Here is a 20,259-nt window from a genome sequence, read left to right as displayed (position 1 = left end):
GAAGAAACAAATGTTGTTTTCAGTGAAACTGCTTATAGTTATGCTCAAGAGTGTCATTTGTGTGATGGATCAAGTTACTCGCAAACAGCTTGTGAGGATCAAAGCTCAGGTCGTGTGGGGCCCTTCTTGGAAGATGGGAATCTGAGGCACTTGAGGCATTTGCAAGAGCACAATCTCAGAGATTTTTCTGAAAATATTCATGAAGCTGCTGTTTTTACTGAACCATCTGGTGATCCTATACAATACTCTGTCACCAGTGCTTAAACAGGTAAGTTATAAACTATGATAATCTATTGGGTTGAAAGATACTACATTTTGTTTACTGCATGCATGTATAAGTCACATTATGCATATAGTTTTACCTAAAATCTTTTTTTATCTCAAAAAATTTTGCATAAGATTCAGGAAATTTTACATGGTTCCCTGAGTTTAGGTTCTTATCTGTTGGAGTTATGGACTTAGGGTGCACTTCATATGCCATCTAGTCTTCCAAAGATGGCTTAAGATTTTAGTCAATATATTCCATGTTTTCTATTTTATAGAAGTTTATGAGTTAGTTATTCATGAAAAACAATACCAAAAGCCATTAAAATGCACTTGGTGAAAAGCAAAGTCAAAAATCATTTTTAAGCAAAAGTCTAGAATAGGATAATTTGATTGAATGGCAGCAACTTTAATACTAATATGCTTAGTGTTATGATAAATTCAGTATTTAGTCTACTTGAAGAAACAGTTTTGAGGGCACATCATCTGAACCATTCACTTGCAAAGGAGGAGCTTGGAATAATATATACAGGAATAAAGAAACACATATATTCAGATATGATTGGATTATCTCAAATGTAAAGTTTCTATTGGAAAATTTGTCCAATTTATTGATTTAAAACATGATTGTGTCTCATTCCTTCAGTGGCTTTCAGTAAAAATTAATGCAGCATACATAACGGTTTATTCATATTGTGTATATAGTATATAGTAACAAGTTTGTTCACCTTGTTCTTATTGGAAGTTATATCACATATTTACCAATATGAGTACATTTAGTTGTTTTATTCAGCTTATGCAGATTGTTGATGCCTAGAGGCATAAAGCCAAGACTCACCAAGTACGTCATTAAGCACTTAGCACAAACAGAGCAATCATACATGATAAACGAGAATTGAACTGAAATGCTTTTGCATAGGTTTTATTTGTCTTGTTGAAAGCACGTTTAACTTTAACATTCTATCATTTCGCTAGAAATATCTGGGGAACCATCATTTTAAAGTTGATTAGGCCATGAAGCATCTAAATATTAGCAGTTTCAAACTCACATTCTGCACAATGCACAACAATTATGACTAACACTTTCAATTTAACATCCTCTACTCATACTAGTAGGACTCTTGCGAGGATGTTAATCTGTTAGTTCGTTAGCCTGCAATGAATTTTCATTTGAAATTGCTCGACTCTTGTTAAGATTCTTGGGCTCTGCCCCTAGGCTCATATGATGTTGGATTGATAAAATAGTAGGCATCTGGTGGAATCCCATTTTCATCCAGAAATGCCTCAACTCTATGAACATTTTCACCAATATCGTCCACTATCTCTATTTCAGAATCTTCGTTTGCAATTTCAAGATGAGACTTGGCTAGGTGTGCTGCTTCATTTCCACCATTTAGTATTCCAGTTTCTTCTTGTACAATTTCCAATACATTCTTTGCATCTTCATTATTTTTAACATCAATCTCATCGTCTCCTACACCTCCATCTTCTCTTCTTTCAAATTCTTCTGGACCATTTTTATCTTGGGATTCTTCCTTAGGTCCATTTAGTTCCTTCACCATCCCCTTGCGCCCCAAAACTATGGTTATGTTTCTTTCACTGGGATTTTGAGGATTCACATTGTAACTCTCATGTTGGTGGTGCGAGTTATTGACTTTGTATAGCAACCACATGCAAATTCCTGCAAGCAAAACAAACTGAAGAACCCTTTTCTTATCCAACACTTTCGATCTGTAATTTCGCCCACTTGAATGGTGGGATGTAAGATTTTGTTCCATTGATCCCTGGGAAAAATTGAAAGCAACTAAGAAGTGGGAAGATAGAAATAATATGGGCATAGAAAAAGCTTGTCAATCGATATAGATTCTTCTGAGTTTTCATCTTTTTGTGCCCCTTACTTGCCATGCGACTTCTAAAATTAGAGGCGTTCACTGTTAATATTATATGATCCTATTATTTAATATTTCTTGTTCGACATGAAAAGAAACATATATGTAAAGCTATTATGTATCTAATTAAGGTGAACTCTCTTGCCAAGAAAAGAAACTAGCCTTTGTACTCCTAGATTCCTACTTCCAAAACTTAAAAACAAGAAAAAAGAACAGCTGCTAAAAATTATTGATAATTAACAATAATCTCATTATTTTCAAAGTTAATCAATAAACATATTACAATCACAAGTATGATTACCTGAAGATTACTTGTTGATGATGACAATGATGCAAGAATGGTAGGAGTTGGAAAAGAACAACAGATGTGTATGAAACAACCTCTTGATTGTCAAATGTTAGAACCTGCAAAAGAGAACCCAACTGAAGTAGGAACAAAGAAATTCTATGCTTGAGATTCTTGAAAAGATATTAGAAAGAAAAGAATTCAAAGAAGGCGAAAGATATCGCCTTTCTTTGTACACTAAGAAAATTCGTTAAAGGCAGCTTTGAAAGTCATGTGATAGGTTGAAATTCCAATGTGAAGGTTACACTTTGTCAACTTCATTTCCAAAACACTCCCTGAAATCCCTACTAATGGTTTGGATTTGCTCTTTTTTCGAATTTTGATCAATTGGGATTTGTCAATTAATCAGAGGGCATTGATGGAAAGAAAAATTTTAGTCCGCCGTCCATTTTTCTTTCAAAATTGGCTTTTTCAAATTATAAGCAAGGCAATGAGATTTTGACTCAAAGAAGCAGCTTCAAATACGGCAATTCGGCAAATGGGCAGTGACTGGTGAGCACAGGACTAGTTTGTAATTTTACCGACGATTCTTTCAAGATTGTAACACTAAAAAGCTTTTATTTTATTTTATTTTATTTTATTTTATTTTTAACATTGTCTTTTATTCTTATAACCCATTAGATCTAAAATTAAGACTTTATTTGATTCAAAATGCCATATTTGTGAGAAGTATACTTTTCAGAAAGTACATTTTCATGAAATTTAGTATGATATAAATATATTTAGTATGTAAATAAATTCTCAAGAAATAATTTGCTTCAAAATTATAACAGACAATAATGAACTTAATATAATGTAAAGTGTAGCAAATTAAAGGATAAATTGATAAATTATATTACATTTAATTAAGAAATTGCAGTTTATCAAATTTGATCTAAATAAGTTATTACTTTTACATAAAGAAAGTAGAAAGGCATATTCTCGAAAAGTTAATTTGATAATGTAAATCAAATAAAATTATTTTTTACATATCCAAGAAAGTGTTATTTTCTTAGTCTACTAACTTATGCAAAGAAGTATCGGGCCTATCGACCCATTTTAGACAAAGAAACTCAAAACAGAAACTCCTCTTCCCACTTCCCTCGCATTTACAGTTTGAGAAATTCCAATATCACTAGGTAATTTTTGCCTTATTTTAATTCTGAAACATCTCAATTGGGAGATGTCTGATAAAAAGAGAAATTGAAATTCAGAATATGATAATGGACTCAAATCATCTTTCAACTCTATTGCTTGGCCACCTCATCATGTTGATCTTTGTTTGGCGTGCAGCTTCGCAAATGGAAATATATCAACTTTTTCTGACTCGAGCGTATAATAGTGGGTTGGAATGCATCTTTTAGGATTGTGCACAGCTTGTGCACCTGCTTATGCAGTAGACTAGAAAATTTTCCCGACTCACTAAACTCCTATATAACCTATGCACCTGTTTATGTAGTATCATAGAGAATCTCTAAAACTTATCGAAATATGCATAGGGACCTGCATGACCATATAAACTCATCTCCAACCTTCCTTTCCGGACTTGGTTTGGCATAACATGCTGCACAAGCACAATTCTAGCTATGCATCTTCATGTAAATTGGCTGAAGTGGCAAATCATTATACACATGTAATGACCTCACTCAACGCCATTTTTAGTCTATTCTAGGATTTTTGTTAGGTGATATTGAAGCTTTCTTATATCACTTTTTGCTGTATAAAGAAACAATTGAAGGAAAAGGAAAGAGAAAGTAGTAGACATGCCATTTTCAGTCTAAAGAGCTTGGATTCTTCTTTTTCTTCTTCACTATTTCTTCACAGCAAACATAGGCTTTCTGTAGTCTTAATTTATTTTCATGTTTTATTCTTCTTTAGTTTAGAATCTCTTATATTAAGCATGAATAGTGAGTAGTTTTTTAATATTCTAAATTTAAGAATATAATATTTGAATTATTTTGTGGATTTGAACTACATTAGTCGAAATTTTATGAATTTTTTGAAGTTTTATCCATATGTTATGTGCTTCATGACATATTTAGTGTAAAATCTCATTAAGTTATGTTTTAAATTTTTGGTCAAAAGACTGAAAGGAGAAAATTAAGTAATAGATAATCAGGAAATTAGACTTGATTAGTTTAGATTCAGAAATAGACTAAGGATTAAGAGGGCTTAATAGATTAATTAAAGAATCTAATGAGTCTTTGTTGATTTTAAACTCCATGAAAGTAAGATGTAATTTATCGACACACTCTTTGTCTCACTCGAAAGAGATTTCAAAGGATTTTATAATTGATCTCCTTAAAACTCATAATCTTTATAAAAAGAACTAACTAGGAAAAATCCTAATTTGTCTTGAATATGAATCCTTAACTTTGGAATCGTCTTTTTATAATTGTTACTTAATATTTTCTGAGTGCTTAATTAAATCTCATTTCATAAATTTTCATTGTTAATCTCTCAATTTATTTAATTAGCCAATTATTAAATAAGTCATTGTTTAATTGAATTTTGTATTTTCATACCTTAAACTTCATTTTTTCGCAAATTCATAGTTCATTTTATATCAAAAATTCAATTTATAACACAATTATTTAAGGTAACGATATCTATTTTCTTTAGTGCACTTACAATTGAATCATATCAAATCAAATCCAATCAAATTAATCAAATAAGGCCTAAAGAAAAAAGGGTAAAAAAGAAAATAAAGAAAAAAAAAACCAGTAAAAGAAGGGGTCTATTTAGTACTTGAGAGCCATGCCTGCCAGCAAAATCCAAACAAACGAATAGCACCCTTGGGCCTGTCGACCCATTTTAGACAAAGAAACTCAGGACAAAAACTCCTCTTCCCACTGCCCTGGCATTCACAGTTGGAGAAATTCCAATATCACTGGCCTTATTTCAGTTCTGAAACATCTCAATTGGGAGATGCCTGATAAGAAGAGAAATTGAAATTCAGAATATGATAGTAGATTCAAATCATCTTTCAACTCTATTGCTTGGCCACCTCATCATGTTGATCATTGTTTGGCGTGCGGCTTCTGGGATGGAAATATATCGACTTTTTCTGACTCGAGCACATAATAGTGGGGGTTGGAACGCATCTTCTAGGATTGATGAAGTTGACCCAGTTGGTGTAACTTTCATGGGCTCCATTGACTGCACCCTGCTCCTGCTGCTCTTATTGTTTCTGGTTTGCTTTCCCGCATGTGGGAATGGGTACCCAACTTGGGCTTTCTAAAGACTATTGCTGAGTGCTTCTCAGGATGAGAAGGGGACCAATGGGATGGTGAGGTCTTACATGATCTCTTCAAGGCTGCTGTTTTGAGAGATTAGTCTCGTGTTGGCTAATGTGAAGCTATGGGAAAAAGCTGTAAATGTGGCAACTTTGCCATGTATTTGCAGGCTCTGGACTAGTTATCTCAAATCTGCTTTCATCATTTTGATACTTGGTTCAATAAGTGTTTAGAATCTGAAAAACGATGCTCTGAGCATCTATAGCAAGATTACATGCTATTGAAATGCGGTTGTTTCTCACAAAAAATATTTTCTAGGAAACATGCATGGAATCACCGATCACTGTTTTCCATCTTTCTTTTCTCTGCATTTGATCATGAGCTCATGGCAAGCCAAGTTATGATGCAGATCATACTCTCTCCCTCTCTAGCTCCCACAACTTTCTTGTACAGATGATCATTAGCATGAAGCTCATATTACTGCATTTCTTGAAAATCTTTATATTAACTTCTTTTTTTCAACCAATGCATGCATGGAGATGCAAACCTTCTTGTGGATATGATAAATTAACCATGAATAACATTGATATTTGATCATTTGTGTACTGGCATTGAAATTCAATTCACACTGGATTTTGAGTCCGTAAAAAATTGCTTGCTTGTATAAGTGAAATATATTATGATAAATTCTTGAAATGGCTACGAATGATAGATATAAGGGTACAACTTTAATTAAATTCAAAACCTATGTTGATTTTAAGGCTTATTATTAGAAACAAATAACAAATTTTTGTAAACACATAATTATTAGGATAAATTTTAATCGCAATCACTTAATTTTACTAATCATTTTATTTTAGTTATTATATTTTAATTTATTTCAATAAAATTTTTTATTTTTTATTTTTTATTCACTAACAATCACTTAAACAAAAATCAGATAAAATATTTTATAAAACTCTCATGCAGGCTGTAGCGTGTTTTATGTGATTTTAAGTCATAAAAAAATTATATCTTTATCATTTACGATTAAAATTTATTTTTTTTTAATTTTTTTAATCTAAAAATAGAGATTAGTAAAAATAATAAATAATATGAAAATAATTTTTTTTTTATTTTTTAATCCAACATAGCAATAAGATAAATTTTTATGATTTAAAGTCACATAAGATATGTCATTAAAAATAAAAATTTTATTAAAATAAATTAAAATATAGTGATGGAAATGAACAATTAACAAAAATTAAGTGATACTGAGAAAATTTATTCTAATTATTAAGAATAGAGGCACGTGAGAACCACGTGATATGTAGGCGCATGCTATAATGTTAGCGTTAAACACTAACAGAGACTTGATTATCGGCCCTCGTCAATAGTTTAAGGTATGGGCCCAATTGAAATAAAATGGGACTTGGTTGGGATGATATTTGATTTGATTATTTCTTTTTAATTTTTAATTTAAAATATAATTTTTAATTTATAAAATAATTAAAAAAAATAATTAATTATTTAATAAAATTATTTAAAATTAATTTTTAAATAATTTAAATATTTAATTAAAAAGTAATTTAAAAGAATTTAATTTATTAAAATAATAAAAAAAGATATATTATTAAGTATTTTATTTATTAAAATAAGGATAGTGTTAATTTTTTTTAAAATTTTAAAAATAATATAGTATTTTATTTTGTTAAAATATAATTTTAAAATAAATAAATAAGTTATAAATAAAGTTATTTACTTGTGATTTTTTATTTATTTTAATTAATTTTTTTAATTTATAATTTAATTAAATAGTAATTATTTTTTATTTATAAATAAATTTAATTTATAATTTAAATTAAATTCCCTTAATAATTATTATAAACTAAAATCGAAAACGTCCTCAAATCAAATTGAAATCAGATTAGAACTGCCTAAGAATCGAAATCGGCTGAAATCGATCTTGAGTTACCGGTTTTGATCCGGTATGCGACCGGACCAGTGGCTAAGGCTACAAGAGCTAATGATGAAGCACAAACGCACGTGTGAGAGAAGCATCATCAAAGGACAGTATCAACTCTCAATTGGTTGGAGCCACGTGGAATTTGACCCACCTCCACAATTTCGTTAGCCTTTAGAAAATGAAACTAAAGAAAGAAAGAAGTCACATGATAACTGACAACACCACCTCCTTTGTCACGTGCCCAGTGGACCCCACCCCACCGTTCCCTTCCCCTGCCCTCTCCTTTTTTTTTTTTTTTTTTAAAAAGCCTTTATCTTATTTAATTTTAATCAGGGATTGGTTGAGAGGATGGCAGGATGCTCTTCACTTTTTTATCTCTGTTAAAAAAATTGAAGCAATAATTACGTGTAATCCATTTTACCAATTTCTATTTACCTTAACCTCAACCTGTAGAATGACGATTCTTTGGAAGAAATATTTAATTATTAAATTAAAATTTATTAATAAATATAAAAATAAATTAGTAAAATTTAATTATTCTTAAATATTTGAGGAAATATTATCAAATTTTGTATAATCTTCTTTAATATTTTAATTTTTTTAACATAAACCCAAGTGAGCGGAGGAGATTAAAAGTGAAATAATTCTCTTAATAGGCCACGAGGATGAGATCATGACCGTTATTTTGATTAAGTTGAGCTGTAACCATCGTGCTTAAACGTGGGTAGGGAATATTAATAGCAGGTAATGAATAATGAACAGCAATTAATTAAGTTCGGAGGGAAAAATGAGAAAATTATGAAATTAAGTTATACAAAGAGGAGAGTACAGTTCCCAATATTTAAAAAAATAATAGTAATAATAATTTGGAGCAGAGGAATCCGGCTGTAAACTTGGACGCTTTAAGGAATCACAGCGACAAAATCTGCCATAGATCGATTCTCTAGGGTTGAATTTTCGGACATTACATTTATTTTCAAATATTTAATAAACTTATTAATTATATAATTTTTTCATAAATATTTTTAAAATAATATTTAATATTTTAAGTATAATTAAAATATTATTTTTTTATTTATATTATTTTATAATATAATTTTTTTATAAATAATAATTATTTATTTTTTTAAATTATTAGCTACATCTAAAATATCAAAGGTAATTAATTATTTTTTAATTTTATATTTTATTTTATAAAATATAATAAATATTTATATAATTTTTTAAAATTAATATTACCACTTTCTTCTATTTGCCATGTTGTCGTTCGTTTTTTAAGATTTTCAAAGAAGAATAATTAAGTAAATTACTTATATTTTTTTTATGAAAATGATATTATTTAATTATTTTTTTAATTATAATAAAAATTTTAAATGTGATTATTATTTGTAGATAGAGAGAATAATATTTATATTAGCATTTAAAAATTAAAGGAGTAATTTATAAAAAAATTATTTCTTTTAAATTTTAGATATTAAAAGAGTGTTTTAAACATGATATAATTATTTTTATATTTAATAATTAATTTAATAACTATTTTTATAAAATATTTTAATTTTAAATTATTATATAAATAATTAATAACTAGCAATTAAATACTTGTAAAACTTATAACAAGTAAAACAATCAATAATTATTGGAACAATTAATATTATGCAACATATCTAAACTTGTTTTTTTCTCCCATTAATTTTTCAGGTTTTTGTATGTGAAATGCAACTTTTCCTTAATTGAAATGCGACTTATACCTACTTTAAGTTCGTAAATGATTTAAAATCATCTTTGTGCAGGTTTTTTTTTTTAATTATTATCTTCCAAGTGTCCAAAAAATATATTTTAAAAAAAATATATTTTTTAAATTTTAATAATTTTATTAAAATATAAAAAATAATTATACATGTATGATATAAATATATATTATTAGTTAATTTTAATGATAATTTTTTAGAAAATATTTTTTCTGAAAAATATTTTGTATTTGTATGGAGCCTTAAATACTTATTTCAATTTATAAGATTCAAAGTTTTGGACTAAGATTACCTGAATTGATTCGATTTCAATTTAGACTTGAATTATTTTGATTATTAATATTTTTTATTTGCTATTTTAAAATTTAAATTAAATCAAATAAAAATTATCTGATCAGATCTGTTATAATTTAAAAAGAAAAAGAAATAATTTTAATTCAATTTGAATTTATAAATTATTAACTGATTTTAATCTCAAAATGGAATTAATTATAAGCCCCAACCAGACTTTGGAGTCTAGGCATATTAGAAATCAATCGAGTCACCTACTCCAATAAATATTTTAACTTAACTGAACCCAAATTGCTGCCCACTTTTTATCAAGCATTGAATTTGCATATTTATAATGCACTCTTTACTTTTTATTCTTTAAGCTTTGATTAAAGTAATATTAAAAGGAAACAGCAAGTATTAGGCAGAGTAAGGCTTATTAGGAGAAATCAGATTGATTGAAGAAAAATATATTATTAAGAGAGTCATTATAAATTTAAAAAAAAAAATTAATTTTTTTATAAATTATAAAATAGATAAAAAATTAATAAAAAAAATAAAAATAGGGTTTACTTTTGTGAAATAAACTATATGTAATTTTTTAACTTGCACCGAGAACTTGCAAGTCACTTCCTTATTTTTTATTAATATTCCTTTTTCATGCAAAAAGATACTCCTATTTTCCATTATTTTCACTTTGGCCCCTCTTTTACTCCTCAAAACCCACCCGTAATCCACCACCAGTCTCCATTCTCACTCTCTCTAAAAGGCTTCACGCTCACTTCTCTCTCTACATTCCACATATCATTCACTCACTTTTAACACTCTTTCTCTCTAAAACCTCACCTCACACTTCCCCTTCCCCTACGTAGGGACCAATGGACGTACCGGACTTCTTCATGGGTGGGTACTACCGCGGAGGAGCAGCGGCAGAGTTCTTTCCAGAGAAAAGAATTTCCGATCAGAAACCTGGGGACCACTTCGCAGTTGATGACCTCCTTGATTTTCCAAACGAGGATGATGCTATAATGACAGATGATTTCTTTGATAATATCACTACAAACTGCGCTGCCACTACTGATTCTTCCACGTTCACCTCCAATGACAGCAGCAATTCTTCCATTTCTGGCAATCAAGTCGGTTACCAAAGCTTCGCCGATTCTCACTTCTCCAGCGAACTCTGCGTTCCGGTAATTACCTAATTATTATCGTAATGGATTCGATTTTGGGAACTTTTCATTATCGTTGAGCTGCTTAATTAATTGTGTAACTGAATTTTGAACTTGAGAAATTCTTTTCCGCTGTGCTGCAGTATGATGACTTGGCTGAGCTTGAATGGCTCTCAAATTTTGTGGAAGATTCTTTCTCAACGGAGCAAAACCTCCAAGCGAACCTCCACATTCTCTCCGGATCCAAACCACCCACACCCGAATCCTCTTCATCTGAATCCCACTCGGAACCATCAGCCCGTAACCTTAATAACTCAATGTTTCAGCCCGAAACTCCACTCCCCGGTAAGGCCCGCTCTAAGCGCCCCCGAGCAGCCCCCTGTGATTGGTCCACGCGTCTTCTCCACCTCTCACCCCATACCAAACCATTCTCCAAAAAGCAAGGAAATCATAATCCGAATTTTGTTACAGAGACTCCGGTGAGGAAATGTCTTCATTGTGCAGCGGAGAAGACGCCTCAGTGGCGGACAGGCCCAATGGGACCAAAAACCTTGTGTAATGCTTGTGGAGTCCGGTACAAGTCGGGTCGGTTGGTACCGGAATATCGACCTGCAGCGAGTCCAACTTTTGTATTGACCAAGCATTCAAATTCACATAGGAAGGTTTTGGAGCTCAGGAGGCAAAAGGAATTGCAAAGAGCACAGCAGGAACAGTTTCTACATCCAAGTTCCATTTTTGGTGTATCCAACGGTGGCGATGATTTCTTTATGCATCATCATAGTGGGCCCAATTTTAGGCATATGATCTAATGGGTCCGAGCGTAGGATTAATTGGTAATTTTGCCTCATCAGATTTAAATTCGTAGCTTTTTCTTTGAAAAAAAAAAAGAGAATTAAGTGGAAAAAAAAAAAAAAGAGAGAGACGAGGGGAAGAGAAGGAATTAATTGATTCTTCAATGGAAATAATTTTTGTTTGCAAAAAAATAGCAAATATCAAAACTAATTTGAATTTCATGGGTTTTTTTATTGAAAAAATTAATAATATTTAAAATAATTTTAAAAAAATAAATTACATGATGCATTAAAAAATAATGTAGCCATCACTAAAAAAAAAATCAGTTGTATTGAGTTTTTGCTGGAATCAATGAAATGGTGCAACACTTTAATGAAAACCTTTGGCCCACGGAAAGTATGGTGTGTCCATACCTAAAACACACTTGCACATGAAATGTTGGTTGGCAAATTCATTGCCTCTGGTACCCAATTTTCAGTTGCTCTTTTATTTCCTTGGTTCAATGTCAAGTTATTGTTTCACATATCACGAATAATTATTTTTTAAATTAATATATCCTTATCAAGAAAATTGTATTCTTTTTAGGATTTATTTATTGTTTTATAATTACTGGGCATGGATTTCAGTGAAGAAGAATAATGAAAAATAGGGATTGTGCACCAGCTAAACATCGTGTTCAGTACGTACCATCTTCATAGAAATAAGGTAAACAAATATATAAATATATGAAATCAAGGTATGATTATAATATCGAGAAAGAGAAAATAAAGTTATGAAAGAAGAAATAATTGCAAGTCAGCTTGCTGCAGAAGCAGTTAATGGTGCAGTAGTACATAAGGCCATGTGGATCAGTTATTAAAACAAATGAACACTTAATTACAATTAGGTGTTGCATTGGGGTGTTATGTAACTGTCCACTTGATCGTAGACATTGCTCTTTCATGCTTACTAAAGCTATTACATTTGATTAATATTGGAGTCGAGAATTAGCAAAATAGGAAAGCAGAGCTTTGAAATCTTCTAATTATTGGTCACTTTTATTTTTTTAGACCCAGAAAAGCCACAAAAAAAAAAAAAAATACTAATGTGTATAAGAGTACACTAAAGTACAGAGTGTGGATGTAGAATGCTACTAAATAAATAAATAAATATGTGGGCAACTCATTACATGCATGCATAGACATGTGAGATTATGCAAGAATAGACATGCATATGTGAGGAAGCAAAGGCAGCACATGCACTATGACGTGCATGACTGTTTCTTTGCAATTGTTTTTAGATAATATCTCCAAATTCCCACTGTGGCTTTGTTTCCCATTGTGTCTAGCGAAGGATCTTTCCATGTTATTTGCTAAGATGTTGATAGGGTTCCCATCACCCACCACCACCACCCCCACACTAATTATTTTAACTTTTGAATGCCCTTTTTACATAATAGTAATATTATATATGCCTTTTTTATTATTTGCTTCTTCTTTACATAATTTGTTGAATTTTGGAATTAATTTTAAATCTCAAAATTTTGCCATTCAAGTGTTCCTTTAATCGAGGACAAAGGTAAGCTCAAATTTTTCTCTTTCTTGGGAAATTTGAGGACTTCAGAATTTTGGGTAGTGAGGTAATGTTGGTCATCTGGCTTGTTATGGGCTAAGTGTGGGTCATTGTCGGTAGGTAAAAGCTGTGGTTAGTGATTGCTTGCCCCCATGGAAATGGTGGGTAATAGTCATCTTTCACTTCAGTGATTTGGCTCCAACCTATGCTTCAGAAATATGAAGGTGATAGAAACCAAATTAAGATAGTCATATTTATTTGATTCTATTGATTCTCTCATTAATTATTTATGGTCATTTTTTTTGGGTAGATATATGTATAATCATAATATATATCCACAATATTCTTTGTGAATTTGATTACTCAAAAATATCTGTAATTGGACAATCTCTCCATTTCTGATGGATCTTCTCTCACGTGGCCAAGAAGACAAATTTTCTCATTCAGTATGTATTAGGTTTCTTTTGGAGGAGTGGGTAGCTTCTAGCTTTCCATGGGTGGACGGTTCTTTGTATATATATATATATATAATAAAGAAGAGTTGGCATGGAAGAAACAAATAATCTACAGGGATATAATTGGGAACTTGACCTAGCTAGCTAGATGATGGTAAGCCTTTTGAAAAGACAAAAATAAATATTATAATTTTGACTGTTTATGAATACCCCATTAGCTTTAGGGCACATGGGATCCATGGGTAGCCCAATTCCAGTTGGGTTTTTATATTTGATCTTAGTACTGAAGCAAGGGAGGCTCCAGTTCATCATCCCCTTCTCCTTGTCTATTGTTTTGAATGACCGCTACTGCTTTTTGCAAAACTTATCTGTGTGCTTAATTATAACTATTACATAATCCCTCAAATGTCTCCACCCTTTTGAAATTGACCAAAGTTTATATGTGCTTAAATATATCTATGTATATGATTGGGCTACGTGAGATTGATCCATGTCATGTAGTGAGGAGTTAGGTTCAATGCCCAGTATCCCCAGGCCTCTAGACCCAAATTGAAATGAAAGAAAGAAAGAAAAAGAGTGAAGTGAGCCCGTGAACTCGAGTACGATGGCACGGGAATTGAATGAGAAAGATGAATGGTTTGCTTGCTTTAGTTTAAAGCCACCAGTTTGTTGTCAATTTTAAGCAAAAAACATATCTGTGACTGTGAGTAGGATAATCAAAATATTTATAGACAAGCGTGTATCCATGAAAAAGAGTGATAAGAACATCAGTGGAGGTGATGGTCTACAATCCAACTTGCATGCTTCAAAGGTTTTGGTTTCGTCTTCATCTCCTATGGCTAACGTTTGTTGCTCCATTGAAATGGAGCCTAGAACCTTGAGAGAAGGCCAGCTAACCCATGCTAGGGTAACTTCTTTATAATTTAACTTCAGTTCTTCTCTTTACTGATAAGTTAGCTAGGGGTTGAAAATTAAAAGGTTATTAAGTGCTACAATTGTAGAAAATAGGGAAATTATTATCAGTACAATGTTAACTGTATCTATTTTCTTAAGCTTGACCTATTCATTATTGTGATGCTCGCAGGAGGTGGCTGCAGATGTAGTGCAAAAGATGGAACCCAAAGAAGCCTCCAATGTATTCATTGAGGTACGTCAACTTTCATGTAAACCTTTTTAAACCCCTTAGATTCTGCATCATAATATGTTTCAAAGAATGTAAATCATTCGCGAAAATATAATTGTACTGCTACTGAATTTTGTTCAATGCTACAGAATAATATTTTCAGAATTTGGAAAATAAAGATTTGCATGTCACTGTTTTTTATAATTTGTTTCTGCAGGGATTGAGGTCAATTCCAAAAATGAAAGTAGAAGAAATGGAGGAAAATGAACATCAACAGAAGCACAAACTTCTTGTTGTTGATTGCAATGAAAAGGCTGAACCTGAAATGATTGAAAGTCCTTGCCAATGCTCACTCGATAGGAGCAACATAGAAATGGAATCCCCAGAACAAACAATTAAGGAGCCTCTTTCAGCCCCATTTTGATTTCCATTTGATTATGCTTTTGGATGGATGCACGTTTATTATTCACTAGATGACTTGGTTTAGTTTATGTGAAGAAGCTTGCAATTTGTAATATTTATACTTCTTATTAGGTTTGGTTTGCCATATGTTTCTTCAAGAAAAATCAATATGAATTTCATCAAGTTATGGGATTTTAGTTGTTAAAGAAGTCACTAACATAAGTAGGTTTGCTATAGTGGTGAATATTTAATTAATATATTTCATGGATTGATTAAGCGTTGGATTCATAAAATCTGATAGTTTGTGGAGAGCATCACTTTGCACATTCAACGTTCGAATGTAATTTAATATCCATAGTCCATTGATTGGTTTTGTTATAAAAATTGAAAGTTGGATGAAATTAAAAATTGGAATTTTTTAAGGATTAAATCAAAATTGCTCTAAAATGAAAAATTAAATTGTAAAAATAAATTTTTTGATCTAATATATATATATATATATATATATATATATATATATATATATATATATATATATATTTGAAGACAATTTTAATGTCATTAAGCTAAAAGCGTTTGTGTTGGTATGGTTGTCCTGCCTGAAAAGAGGAAAGACCGATAATTAGTCATGATAGACAAAATTACCCTTGCACTGATGAGCTGAATGAGTGGGAGGAGGACAGAAGAAGTAAGGTCAGTTTCGTCACCAAACTATTTAAACTGAGAATTTTGAATCGCATTAGATTGAGGTTTAGTTAGGGTTTCAAATTTTTGATTTTCGGCTCCATTTTAGCGGAGGGATCCCATCTACTGCTCTGGTGATTGGGAGGGAAAGCCATAAAAGCCCAAATCACAATTCACAGGTACTCTCTCTCTCTCTCTGTATACTTTTGCACGAATATGGTATTAGGAATCTCTGTTTGCATTCTAAGAAAATGTCGAGAAATTAGAAGAAGACCAGATTCGTTTTTCCTAAGCTGCAGAAAGAGAAGAGAAAATATAATACTTATAATATTGCTTAGCCTAATTTCAAGTTTATGTTAGAATTTGGGTACGAAATCGTTTTTCATTATTGAGCAATTGTGGTATCATGAGATGGCTTTGTGTGATTATTTCTTCCCTCATTTCTGAGTGTTGAGTTGCCTACTTGCAATTTAAGGTATCAGTCATGTTTCTCATTTTATTTTTCTATTTATCTCTGAAGGCTAATCATTTTGTTGTTTGCTGGTAAAGGCCAGCTTCTCTTTTGAAGACATTAGAAGATGAGTAATACAGTGCATAGAACTCCCAAATCCTCTGGGAATCGGTCATTGTTTTTCCAAGATTTGGCTTCCCCTGTCTCTACCCATAAAGGGAAATTCTCAACGCCAGGTCAGGCAGCAGCAGTATCTGCTTTATGGCGTGAAAATTTTGGTGGTTCAGATCTTCCACCCCCTCCCATGTATACCTTGGAGGACCGCTCAGATTTCTCTCCCGAGTCTGGAATTCCTGATTACCCTCTTTCCCCTGAAATAAAATCAGACCCAAGGACTCCATTCCAAAGTTCTGGGAGGGACTTCATGACTCCAGTAAAAAGCAAATCTGAGGCCAGCGCTTCGTTTGCTTTAATGAGTAGTCACCAGAATCAACAGGGTTCAGCAAGTTCAGCATGGTGGTCACCAACTAAGGCTAGTAGCAGTGAGCAAGAAGATAAGGGGAAAGGTTCTCCAGTTGAGGGTGTGGTCCAACCTGGTGCTTTGATCACACTTCCACCTCCAAGGGAAGTTGCAAGGCCAGAGATGCAGAGGAACTGCTTGCCTGCAGGGAATCTTGATGAGGAGGAATGGGTTACTGTTTATGGGTATGTTTTGTCTCTCATCTATATGTACTTGTTGCTCATTTTATTTACTTTTTCAGTGCTCTGTCATCTTATCTATTATATCTTCCTTCAGTTTTTTGTTTGCCAAACTTTCTGCATTGTTTTTGAACGTGATTTCTACTTTGTTCATCTATTGGCATTAAATCTCAATCTTTGGTTGAACACCTGTATTTTTTCAGATTTTACAAAGTTGTAAATGATATCAGCCTAGTATCATTTTCTTTGCAGTTGAATCATTTTGCATTTTACAATGATGCAATTCTCTTAGTTACTGTAGTGGAATTGAAAAGTAACTCATGGTTATTTTTTGAAAATTCCTTTTCAAAATACTTGTGTTCTATCTTAATATGCTTTCCCCTTTTGATAGGTCTAAATATTCTTCTTACAATTATTGCAAGCAATCACTTTAGTGCTATTCTCTTAAAGTCATCCAGAGCACTAGAGGAGACACACTTTAAAGGCAAACAAACGTATGAAATGTCTAATGCCTAGAGCCTAGTTGATACTTGATAAAGTTTGTTTATTAGAACTTCATTTGATGGGGAATATATTTTTGTGAAATATTAAGACAAGCAGTCAGATGAAAATGTGATAGCTCCCAATTTAATATATGTATCAGGGATGTATTCTTTCTTCTAGATGTGGCCCCAGTGTATATCAACATAAGTAGAGATGGCAGGTTTGATAAAGGCAAAAAGCTGTATTTTTTTTTGGGTAAAAAGTGTGCATGACATAATATGGTTTTGTGCAATTTTTTCTGGATTGAGCTTGAGCATTTACCTGAAGATGTGTTATAGCAACTAACGGCACCTATTTCCTTGAGGTTTGAAAGCTTTGAGTTAGACGATCGAGTCTCTTTGTACTCTTGTTCCCTCTCTTGAAGAATGTGAAGTTGTAAACTCTTTTGTAGCATTGTTCAATCCAGAAAATTTCATTGATAAAAGTTAATTGTCAGTGTTCAATCTCCATCTAACATTCTTTCCCTCCTCTTTTTCTTTTTAATTCTTTTTTGCATTTTCTCTGGTGTGTTCTGTTGGTTGCAGATCTACACTGCTGATCCTAAATATTTCTTTCCAGGTTCTCTCCTGGTGATACCAATCTAGTTTTACGGGAGTTTGAGAAATGTGGTGTGATCTTGAAACATGTTCCTGGTCCAAGGGATGCTAACTGGATGCACATTCTTTATCAGGTTCTACTTGTTTGCTAATATTATGTAATTTGAGGTTGAGGATTCTTTTTTTATTTTTGGTTGATTTAAGTGGAACAGTTGATAACTGATAAATCCAGGAGGTTGAACATGATGACAATGTCACGTTCGTGCAGTTAATTTTTTGAGATCTAGAGCAGTGAACTGTTGCACGGAATTTATGTAAAACGTGGAAGTGCCTGTGCATGTTATTTATCTTGTTATGTGTTGGGTAGTTTGTATATAATAGATAATGGTTGGTTTTGGCTGTCATTTCTTAGGATTCTTTTAATTTCAAAATATGAAAATGATATTTATAATCCTATTTTGTCAGTGTTTACAAAATGTGCTTACTGTTATTTGAACTTTTTTATGATCTGAAGAATTCAACTGAGGCTATAGGTCTGAAATGCTACTGCTGCTGTCTTTTTTCTCTTCTTCGTTTTCCTGCTCCTCCTTTTTTCAACTTTAAAAAAAGTTTGTCAGTGCTTATAGAGTATAGAGTCTATTGAACAATGTTATCCATCTGTTTTCATTAGTGTTTACCACAATTGAGGCCTTGTCTTTCTTAACTTGTAGATTTTGCTGATAAGCATAGGTAAAGTGGAATTGAGTTTTCCTGTTAATTTTTTAGCCAATGATATTAAGATATGACATAATTGTAAGTTTGCTGATGATATATTTAGCAAGTTATCATTAACTGAACTGTCATTTTCGTTGGTGTAGAGTCAATCTGATGCTCAGAAGGCTCTCAGCAAGAACGGGATGCAAATAAATGGGGTGCTAATAGTAGGCGTGAAACCAGTAGATCCAATGCAACGCCAAGCTTTGAATGAAAGACTTAACAATCAGGGATTCATGACTTTACCCCCACCACCATCTAGAAGTGCAGATTTGAAGACAATAAGAGCTTCTTCTCGCCCCTACTATCTTCAAAATGGCAGTGGCAGCACCCAGCAGTCAGCAGTTGCCATTGCTTCCCCAACCAAGTCTCTAGTGTCCAAAATATTTGATGTTATGTTTGGCATTTAGGTTAATATTTTGCTCATGCATGGCCTTTTATTATCTTCTACAATGAGATGCATTACGGCCATTGGCAATTCAAGTATGAGGTTGAGAGTCTTTCTTTCTCTTTTTAGCTTGATTCGATATATTCTCTATATGAGAGTTGTTATATTTTGAATTTGTAAAAGATTGGTGATAAATGTTTGAAGGTTGAGAAATGACTCCCCAAGCCTCCCAAATCTCTCAAACAGGGGTGCCGCAATGGTAATTGAATTTGATTAAAAGTTTTAATAATTTAATTATTGTAAATTTAATTAAATTATCTATATCAATTTAAAACTTGATTATTATTGGAATATTATTTAAATTTATTTGATTTTGTATATTTTAATTAATAATTTATATAAAAATATTTTTATTTATAATTTATATTTTAAAAATTCAATAATTCTATTTGTTCAAAATATAAAACTACAAATTATGAATATCATAATAAAAATATATAATATATTTAATTATTTATTTATATAAAAATAATTTTTAATCGTATTTGTTTCAGGGAAACTAGTCTTTGCATGTTTTAATGTTTAGAAAAATATATCAACAAAAAATATTTTTTTGGTAAAAGAGAATTAAATTTTTTTTAATGAAAATAATTTTCTCTTAAAAAAAATCATTTTGTGGGCTGTAGCAATTTTATTAAATGTAAAAATATTATAAATATATAATATAAATATATATTATTAATTTAATATTAAAACAAAAAATAAAGAATATTTTTGTTTAAAATATTATTAATGAAAAACATTTTTAAAAAAGATGTGATAATGTTAGTATGTCATGTCAGATATCGTGTTGACATTAGCATAATGTCAGTAGCATATAATGTTAAATGTAATGATGATGTCAGTATATCACACCAGCGACCTGTTGAATCCTTAAACTGTCAGCAATGGTGTTACCTATTGAATCCTTAAATTGAATCCTTAAACTGTCGTTAACGGCATGTTGGTACAATCCTCAATTTTTAACAAAATTTAG

At 31.5% G+C, this 20,259-nt stretch overlaps 4 protein-coding genes across 5 annotated transcripts; 3 read left to right on the top strand and 1 right to left on the bottom strand.

Moving 5' to 3' along the window:
• Positions 1–1,244: 1,244 nt before the first annotated feature.
• Positions 1,245–2,659, bottom strand: LOC110637449 (uncharacterized). Its single transcript, XM_021787555.2, has 2 exons — positions 2,455–2,659; positions 1,245–2,048 (listed from the first exon to the last, which is right to left on the bottom strand). The coding sequence occupies exon 2, from the start codon at positions 2,040–2,042 to the stop codon at positions 1,455–1,457; it is 588 nt and encodes a 195-aa protein (XP_021643247.2). The 5' UTR covers positions 2,043–2,048; positions 2,455–2,659; the 3' UTR covers positions 1,245–1,454.
• A 7,780-nt stretch (positions 2,660–10,439) lies between these two features.
• On the top strand, positions 10,440–11,704 carry LOC110637455 (GATA transcription factor 9). Its single transcript, XM_021787561.2, has 2 exons — positions 10,440–10,867; positions 10,990–11,704. The coding sequence occupies exons 1-2, from the start codon at positions 10,556–10,558 to the stop codon at positions 11,653–11,655; spliced, it is 978 nt and encodes a 325-aa protein (XP_021643253.2). The 5' UTR covers positions 10,440–10,555; the 3' UTR covers positions 11,656–11,704.
• A 2,632-nt stretch (positions 11,705–14,336) lies between these two features.
• Positions 14,337–15,361, top strand: LOC110637474 (uncharacterized). The gene is made up of 3 exons (XM_021787588.2): positions 14,337–14,551; positions 14,729–14,791; positions 14,985–15,361. Exons 1-3 carry the CDS (start codon positions 14,390–14,392, stop codon positions 15,189–15,191), a joined length of 432 nt encoding a protein of 143 aa, XP_021643280.2. The 5' UTR covers positions 14,337–14,389; the 3' UTR covers positions 15,192–15,361.
• Positions 15,362–15,874: 513 nt separating this feature from the next.
• Positions 15,875–19,436, top strand: LOC110637469 (nuclear pore complex protein NUP35). Of its 2 annotated transcripts, none has more exons than XM_021787578.2 (4): positions 15,875–16,032; positions 16,408–17,009; positions 18,105–18,216; positions 18,940–19,436. In XM_021787578.2, exons 2-4 carry the CDS (start codon positions 16,432–16,434, stop codon positions 19,243–19,245), a joined length of 996 nt encoding a protein of 331 aa, XP_021643270.2. In that variant the 5' UTR covers positions 15,875–16,032; positions 16,408–16,431; the 3' UTR covers positions 19,246–19,436. The 2 variants fall into 2 exon arrangements, with proteins under 2 accessions (XP_021643270.2, XP_021643272.2); XM_021787580.2 differs by having other exon boundaries at positions 15,881–16,032; positions 16,403–17,009.
• The last annotated feature ends 823 nt before the right edge of the window (positions 19,437–20,259 follow it).

Source organism: Hevea brasiliensis, chromosome 1, assembly GCF_030052815.1.
Source record: "Hevea brasiliensis isolate MT/VB/25A 57/8 chromosome 1, ASM3005281v1, whole genome shotgun sequence".
NCBI classification, from domain to species: domain Eukaryota; kingdom Viridiplantae; phylum Streptophyta; class Magnoliopsida; order Malpighiales; family Euphorbiaceae; genus Hevea; species Hevea brasiliensis.
The sequence above is the reverse complement of the archived record's forward strand: the minus strand, read 5'-3'. Positions and strand labels throughout refer to the sequence as shown.